General features: G+C 51.7%; 1 protein-coding gene across 1 annotated transcript; it reads right to left on the reverse strand.

Moving 5' to 3' along the window:
• Window positions 1–4,300: 4,300 nt before the first annotated feature.
• Window positions 4,301–5,263, reverse strand: LOC128948897 (olfactory receptor 14J1-like). Its single transcript, XM_054293650.1, has one exon. It carries the CDS (start codon window positions 5,231–5,233, stop codon window positions 4,301–4,303), a length of 933 nt encoding a protein of 310 aa, XP_054149625.1. The 5' UTR covers window positions 5,234–5,263.
• Window positions 5,264–8,681: the final 3,418 nt, after the last annotated feature.

An 8,681-nucleotide genomic window follows, 5' to 3' on the forward strand; every position in this document is an offset into this window, starting at 1 on the left:
TGGCACCCCCATGGCAACCTCCTTCCAGAGACTGGGACTGTACCCCCTCCCAACTCAGGGAGGGGGAAAAACCCAACGTACCTGTGAGCATTCGGCCATGAAAACAATGGACTTCTCCCCTCCATAGAAACCTAATTTCAGCTACCCTTCCCCCAACCAAGAACAGTATATATATTGGGGTTCGGTCTGACTGTCCTTTGAGTACTCCCCAAGACGTGCACCAGCGAGTTTCGGCAGCAGGACCCCGAAGACCTCACGTTTTGGTAGCTATACCCCATTCCCTGACCTTCTTTCTTTCCTTTTTTCCTTGTCTTACCCTTCTCTTCCCCGGATCCCTTAACCAAACGCATATTTAGCTGTGGTAATAATCAATAAAATTGCACCTTGTTGATTTGTTACTGCAAAACCCCTGTGCCTTTGTTGGTTATTTTTGCACCCAAAAATCATTCGTCACCCGTTCATTTCGGGCGGACCTTCACAGCATGAACAGCATTGGACTTGTTGTGAGAAACTGTGAGGGGGAGCTGGGGCGGAGTGACCAACCCAGTGACCTGACACAGCCCTCCTCTGATGTCACAGCTTGCTCTGTGATGTCATAGTCTGCTCTCTAATGTCACACAGCTGGTCTCTGATGTCACAGCCAACTCTATGATGTCACAGCCTGATCTGTGATGTCAGTCCTCTGCCCTGTGATGTCACAACTGGCTATGTGATGTCACAGAGACAGTCTATGATGCTGTAGTTGCTCAGTGACCTCACATAAGCCACTCTGTGATGTCATAGCCCACTCTGTCAGCTCATGTTATCAGATGATCAATTGTCTACACCAGGTGAGCACACACAATGCTGGTTCTCTAAAACCCTAGCCCTATGGAAACCACACAATGCCCATTGTGTGAGAAGGGCAACTGGAAGTTCAGCAGCCTCAGTGTCCTGCCAGCTCAGCCAGGCCCACGGGAACATTGGGGTCCATAAGCACCAGAGACCACCAGAGAGACCCCCAGGACAGAAGAGCACATGGGTAAAGGGGAGGAGAAATATGTTAATGATTTTGGGGAAATGATTATCATATGTATGTTTAGTCCAGGGCAATCAATGAATATGTATGCAAAATACAGAATATAAACAGACACTTTCCTGTACTCAGCATGCACGGCTTTGAGAGGAGCTGTTCCCCGTGCATCCAGCTGAATAAATAATGGTGTTTCTAAATGCTACACTGGGGTTCAGGACTTTTCTGTTTTACAGAATTTTTGGTAACACTCCCACTGCCAAGGAAAGCTCTGTTTGCTGTTGTTCACAAACAGAGAAGGGCTGGTGGCAGATGTGGGGCTCGGAGGCTGCCTGCGGAACAGTGACCATGAAATAATCAACTTTTCAATGTTCTGTGAAAGAAGGAGGGGCAGCAACAAAACTTCTACACTGGAATTAGGAAGGGCGGACTTTGGCTTATTTAGGATGCTGATTTGGGGAGTACCAAATCAGGCACTGATTCTTTAAAGGGAAACAGCCCTTAAAAACAAAGGGGTCCAGGGAGGATGGACACACTTCATGAAAGTAATCTTAAGGGGATGGAGAAGCCTCTGCCAGTGTGGCAAAACATGATCTATAGAGGAAAATGACTGTCCTGGCTGCCCACGGAGCCTTTGTGGGAACTCAGGTGTAAAAAGAGGGTGCATCACTTTTGGAAAGAAGAACAGGCAACTCAGAAAGTGTTTAAGAATGTTGTTAAGTTATGCAAAAAGAAAAGGAAGGAGGTTAACCTGGCCACTTCTGTGAAAAATAATAGGAAATGTTTCTATAAATAAAATTATAGCAAAACACCAGACAAACAGAACCTCTACTATTTATTGGATGCAGTAGGAAATACAGTAACTAAAGATAAAGACAAGGCTGAGCTACTTAACACCTTGTTTGTCTCAATTTTCAATATTAGGACAGGCTGTCCTCAGGACAAGTGTTCTCCTGAGCTGGTAGATGGGCACAGGGAGCAGAACAGCCCCCTGGAATCCAGGAGGGAGCAGTTGGTGACCTGCTGAGCCACTCAGATGCTCACAGGTGTGTGGGATGAGATGGGATCCATCCCAGGGGGATGAGGGAGCTGTGGATGAGCTCCCCAAGTTGCTCTCCATCATTTACCATCAGTCCTGGCTCACTAGGGAGGTCCCAGAGCATTGGAGGTGCCAATGTGAGCCCATCGCCAAGAAGGGCTGGAAGGAGGAGCTGGGGAACTCCAGGCCTGTCAGCCTGACCTGGGTGCCCGGCAAGGTGTTGGAACAGATCACCCTGAGTGCCCTCACAGGGCACCCACAGGATGGCCGAGGGATCAGAGCCAGCCAGCCCGGATTTAGGGGTGGCAGGTCCTGCCTGATCAATCCGGTCTCCTTTTATGACCAGGTGACCCATCTGTGGATGCATGAAAGGCTGTGGATTTTGTGTGCCTGGACTTCAAAGCCTTTAAAACCATGAGCCACAGAATTCCCTGGAAAAACTGCAGCCCATGGCTTGGACATGTTCACCCTTCCCAGGGTAAAGAGCTGACTGGAGGCTGGGCCCAGAGAGTGGAGGGGATGGTGCTGCACCCCGCTGGTGTCCAGGCACTGGTGGTGTCCCCCAGGGATCTGTGTTGGGCCCAGTCCTGTTTAATATCTTCACTGATGATCTGGCTGAGGGGATCGAGTCCAGCATTCACAAATTGCAGATGGCACCAAGCTGGGTGTGATTGTGGATCTGCTGGAGAGCAGGAGAAGAAGACACAGCCTTAAGCTGCACCAGGGGAAGTTTAGGCTGGACAATAGGAAGAAGTTCTTCACAGAAAGGGTGAGTGGGAACTGGAATGGGCTGGCCAGGGGGGAGGGGGCAGAGTCACTGTCCCTCTCCAGAGGCACTTAGTGGCATGGTCTGGGTGACAAGGCAGTACTAGGGCATTGGTTGGGCTTGATGATCCCAAAGGTCTTTTCCAGCCTACTTGATTCTGTCATTCTGTGATGATTGGGACACTCTGGGGCCATTGTGACACTGCAGGGCCTCATGGAATTAAGAGGACCATGGTGACACTGTGCAGCCCCACAGAACCAGGGGTCCACTGTGGTGCTGTGGGGCCAAATGGAGCCAGGGAGTGCACCGTGACACTCTGGGTCCTTGTGGAACCACAGAGGCCATTGTGACACTGCAGGGCCTTGTGTAACCAAGGGGTTTCACCATTTTGACTCTGCAAACCCAAGGAGACCATTGGGAGACTCCAGGGCCCAGTGGAACCAAGGGGCTGTTCTGACACTGTGGGGCTTCATGGAACCAAGGGGACATTGTGATGCTGAAGGGACTTGTGGAACCCCAGAGACCATGGTGACAGTGTGGGATCTCATGTAACCATGGGGCCATTGTGACACTCTGGGGCCCCATGGAACCAAGGGGCCACTGTGGAACTGCAGCGCCAATGAGAATATTGTGACACTGTGAAGCCCCACAGAACCAAAGGGTCAACTGTCACATTTTGGGGCCCCATGGAACCAAGGACACCATTGTTGCTCTGCCTGGTCTCATGGAACCAAGGAGACCAGTGTGACAGTGCAGGGCCTGGTGTAACAAGGAGGCCATTGTGACACTGAGGGGCTCCACGAAACCAAGGACGTCTTTGCAGATGACACCAAGCTGGATCTGAGTGTTGATTCTGTGGGAACATAGGAGGGCTCTGCACAGTGACCTGGACAGGCTGGAGCCAGGGGATGAATCCAACAAGGTCAGGTTTATAAAGACCAAGTGCTGGGTCCTGCACTTTGGCCACAACAACCCCTGCAGCGCTACAGGCTGGGGACAGAGTGGCTGGAGAGCAGCCAGGCAGAAAGGGACCTGCAGGGACTGATGGACAGCAGGCTGGACATGAGCCAGCAGTGTGCCCAGGTGGCCAAGCAGGCCAATGGCTCCTGGCCTGGATCAGGAATGGTGTGGCCAGCAGGACCAGAGATGCTGTGCTAGCACTGATCTGACCCCAGCTCTGCACACAGATATTGCTGCTGCAGCTCCTGAGAAGGCAACAAAAGGGCATCTCTGCAGAAAACTTTGCTGGGAGATCCTTTGGGTCCTTTAAAGCCACCAAGAGTGCTGCCCCTCATTGACACAGTCTCTGGCCACATGGAAGGTAGAGAGAAACAAAATGAGAAATGGCACAAACAATGACATTTCTTTGTGGACAATGTGAAAAACTAATACAAAGGAAAAAAAGAACAAACCACAACCAAAGCAACAAGAAGTATGAAAGATGTCTTTTAGTACAAGTGATTGGCAGAAATTGGCTAGTAGTTTAATGTTCCTGAAAGCATCCAGTGATCAGTCTCCTCACTGCAGCCTTGAGCTCCTGGTTCCTCAGGCTGTAGATGAGGGGGTTCAGGGCTGGAGGCACCACCGAGTACAGAACTGACAGGGCCAGATCCAGGGATGGGGAGGACAGGGAAGGGGGCTTCAGATGTGCAAATGTGCCAGTGCTGAGGAACAGGGAGACCACAACCAGGTGAGGGAGGCAAGTGGAAAAGGCTTTGTGCCGTCCCTGCTCAGAGGGGATCCTCAGCACAGCCCTCAAGATCTGCACATAGGAGAAAACAATGAACACAAAACAGCCAAAACCAAAACAGACACTAACTGCAATGAGCCCAAATTCCCTGAGATAGGATTTGTAGCAGGAGAGCTTGAGGATCTGGGGAATTTCACAGAAGAACTGGCCCAGGACATTGCCATGGCACAGGGGCAGAGAAAATGTATTGGCTGTGTGCAGCAGTGAGTAGAGAAAGGCACTGGCCCAGGCAGCTGCTGCCATGTGGGCACAAGCTCTGCTGCCCAGGAGGGTCCCATAGTGCAGGGGTTTGCAGATGGACACGTAGCGGTCGTAGCTCATGATGGTCAGGAGGCAAAATTCTGCTGAGATGAAGAACAGAAAGAAAAAGAGCTGAGCAGCACATGCAGTGTAGGAGATGTCCCTGGTGTCCCAGAGGGAATTGTGCATGGTTTTGGGGACAGTGGTGCAGATGGAGCCCAGGTCAGTGAGGGCCAGGTTGAGCAGGAAGAAGAACATGGGTGTGTGCAGGTGGTGGCTGCAGGCTACGGTGCTGATGATGAGGCCATTGCCCAGGAGGGCAGCCAGGGAGATGCCCAGCAAGAGGCAGAAGTGCAGGAGCTGCAGCTGCCGCGTGTCTGCCAATGCCAGCAGGAGGAAGTGCCTGATGGAGCTGCTGTTGGACATTTGCTGGGGCTGGGCATGGGGACCTGTTCATGGAGAAAGGACAGTTACAAGTCAGGATGGGCTGCTTTGAGCCAAGCCTGGGCCATTCCCTGCAGACTGTTCCTGTAGCCTTGTTCCTGCTCTGGGAAAACCTTCAGCCATGTCCCTGCCTGAGCTCCAGTTGTGCCAGCTGAGTGTGCCAGGAGCAGCCAGGCCTGTGCTTGGGGGCTCTCAAGGAGCCATCCCCACCCTGCTGCCCTGGATTTGTGGCCATGTGGCAGAGGGACAAGGCTGGATGTTCAAGATTTGACAGGGGAATTGCTTCTAATGCAGACAGGCTTGGCAGCATCTCCATTCACAGTCCTATAAGACATGAATAGCAGAAGGTTTTTTTAGGAATTGTTTTCCTCAACACACATCATTTCTGGCTCTCTGAGGTCAGAAATCCCCAGCATTCCTGCTGCACTCAGAGTTTGTCACTGAGAGATGGGAGAGGCAAAGGATTCCCTGTGGCTCAGGGAAGGTGAGGGGCTGGATGGGCTTGTTCCCACCTGCCCTGGCTTTGCACCTTTGGCTGCAATCAGAGCACAATCACACTCCCAGGTCACCCTGGGATAAACCAGACCCTGCCCAGAGCAGAGGGATCCCTGAATGTCTCACCCTCTCTCAAGGTCTCTGGGCAAGGTCTCAGCACCCCCTTGTGCCAAGGACACTCATGGCTCCCTTGGCAAACCCAGCAGCATTTCCTCAGCTGTGGCAGCTCTGCCCTTCCCCGTGGGACATTCAGGGAACTCCCAGAGGCTCTGGCACAGATTTGCACCCAGGAGGGCAGCTCAGAGCTTGGAAGGGCACAGCAAGGAGATCCCCAGCTGTGCCCATGATGGGATCTCAGGGAGGGGGCTCAGCTCATTCCCCTTTCCCATGGACTGCTTTGCCCACAGCCCCACAGGTGCCAGGGAAGCTTGGACACCCCATTCCCATGGACAGCCCTGCCTGGCAGGAATGCCAATGCAGCCTGACTCAGCTGCTGCAAATGCCAGAGCCTCCCTGAGAGCAGCAGATAACAGGGACAATATCAGGGCAGGGCAGAACCAAGAGAAGATGTGGTGCTGTGCCTGAGAGGGCAGGGCAGAGACAGCCGGGCACTCAGAACAGTGTTCCCGTGCCCAGCTGTGCCCAGCACCACCCACACACCAACAGTGCCCTCATCCTGCCCCCAGCATTGCTCTCTTCAGCCCCCTCTCCTTCCCTCAGCATCTCCCTGGGCCTGGATGTTCCCTCCTGAGAGGAGCCTTGTCCCTGCCAGCGCTCACAGAGCCCATCCCAGCCTGTGTGCCCTGGCTGGGGCCCTACAGAAACCTGCCTGTGTGCAGGGCCCTGGCTGGGGCAGGCTCTGTGTGCAGCTGGGCAAGGGCAGCTCAGGAGAGCCCTGCTGGGCCCTGCAGAGGTGATGCTGCTGCTGTCCAGGGCTGAGGAGTGGCTGAGGGCCCTTTGGGAGGCTCCCAGCAGAGAGACTGACCACCCAAAGTTACAGTTCTGGAGTCTCTGTAAATGTTCACCCATTCCTTTGGTGATCCTGTGTGTCCCTTTCAAATCAGAATGTTCTGTGATTCTGGGATTACAGTTCCTGTTCTGCTTCTTTGATTCCCCTGTTGTTTTTAATCAAAAGAGAAAAAGCCCCTTGCAAGTGTTAGAACAGTGAAGGAAAAACCAGACAATAATTGGAAGCTTCCAGGTGTCCCAGTGGGGATGGGGCACACCCGGGCCCTGATTTCAACAATTTATTAAGGTTGTTTAATTAAGATATTTAACAGCAACAGCCAATAGGAGATTCAGTTGCCACAGTTACACACCCCTTCTTCAACCCATTGGAGTAGGTCCAAAGGCTTCTTTGCCTTCCCTTTTTGTTATGACTGCTCACATTCTGGTCAATTAAAAAAATGTTTTTCTAGGTTCTCTTCCTGATAATAAGACTTTTCGATAATAATACTGATAAGACTGTATTTCAGGAATGTATTTAGACAGCTTATTTTTCTAAAATCTAAGAGCAAGGTTAGGAAACATACTGTAGTTAATTAAGCATTGTAATTATATAAGTATATAATAGTAGTTTAATATAGTTAATTAAGAATTTAGTAGTGTTAAATAAGGATTGTAAATTTATAACTATATAACAGTAATTTACACAGCTATGAATATATCAAAAATGTATAAAATGAAAAAATCTTTTTGCCATCACCCCAACGTTCCCATCTTTCTCCAAGTAGGAAATTGAAAACACTCTCAAGAAAGCTCCTGATCTTTACAGCAATCCCAGGCTTACCTTCTTTGGCAAGTGTCCTCTGGAGCTGTGCCCAGGCTGGTCTGGAGCTGGGAGCAGCCCTGCCCCACCCAGCCCCTCTCAGCAGCAGCCCCTGCCCTGCTCAGGGTGGCTCCTTCCCCCCAGAGCTTCTCCCCAGCGCTGGGAGCAGCTCCCTGGGCTGGCTGAGAGCTGTCCCTGGCAGGCAGCAGAGTCCCAGCCCCAGCACAGTGCCCTGGGCTGCAGGACCCTGCTCTGCAGGACAGCCCTGGGCACCCCTGACTGCAGCCCCGGCTGCTCAGCCCTGCAGCAGAGCCTGGCAACAGGAGCTGCCTTGGGCTGTGCCTGGGCTGGGGTAGCAGGGAAAGCCAGCCCTGCCCTAGGGCCACAGCCCTTCCCTGGAGCAGCTCTGAGAGTCCTCCTGAAAGGTCCTAAAGGCTGTGGGATGTGCCAGCTCCAGGAGATCCCTGCAGGAACAGCAGCTTCTCTTCTTACAGCCAGGGAATGACTGTTTCAAACCTGGGCTGATTTCTGCTCTGGTGAGCCCCGAGTGAGCTCTGCTCTGTGCTCCCATCCCAGGCTGACTTTAACCCCTCTGTGCCTCTGTGCTGTGCCCAGGGTGGCTGCAGGCAGTACCGCAGCCCTGCTGGGCTGTGCACAGGAGCTGCTCCTGGGAAGAGCTGTCTCTCTGCAGCGCTGCCCTTGCCAGGAGCTGCTTCTGTGCTGAGAGCCTCTCTGTAGCTTTTTCAAAGGACTTTGGGTTTTGTTTTTGCCTTGGAGTCTCTCAGAGGTTTGTGCAATCATGGCTTCTAATTACCTGCTGTAATTAGTCCCTGGAGAGGCTTTGTCAGTAACAACACTCAGTGGGGCTCATTAATGCTTCAGGATACTTCAGTTATTTTAAGGTACTTGGTGTTTCTCTTTTGATACAGACTCTGTGAGAGGTTTATGCAATCATGGCCCCAATTACCTACTTTATTAATCCCTTGAGAGCTCTGTATTGACACTCAGTGGAACTCATTAATACTTTGAGATAATAATAGTTTTTAAGGTATTTTATGGATTTAAGAATACTTTTAGGTACTTTTAAGGATATTCCTTCCCACACTGAGTCTCAGAGTTTTTTGTCCTATCCTGGCCTTCAATTGTCTACTCCAAGGAGTCCATGAG

Source organism: Melozone crissalis, unplaced genomic scaffold (genome assembly GCF_028551555.1).
Source record: "Melozone crissalis strain CALT ecotype California unplaced genomic scaffold, PUWL_Pcris_2 ptg000172l_1, whole genome shotgun sequence".
In the NCBI taxonomy this organism is placed as follows: domain Eukaryota; kingdom Metazoa; phylum Chordata; class Aves; order Passeriformes; family Passerellidae; genus Melozone; species Melozone crissalis.

Excerpts from the sequence above, each read along its gene's own strand:
- LOC128948897 (XM_054293650.1), bottom strand. The coding sequence starts at position 5,233 with ATGTCCAACAGCAGCTCCATCAGGCACTTCCTCCTGCTGGCATTGGCA.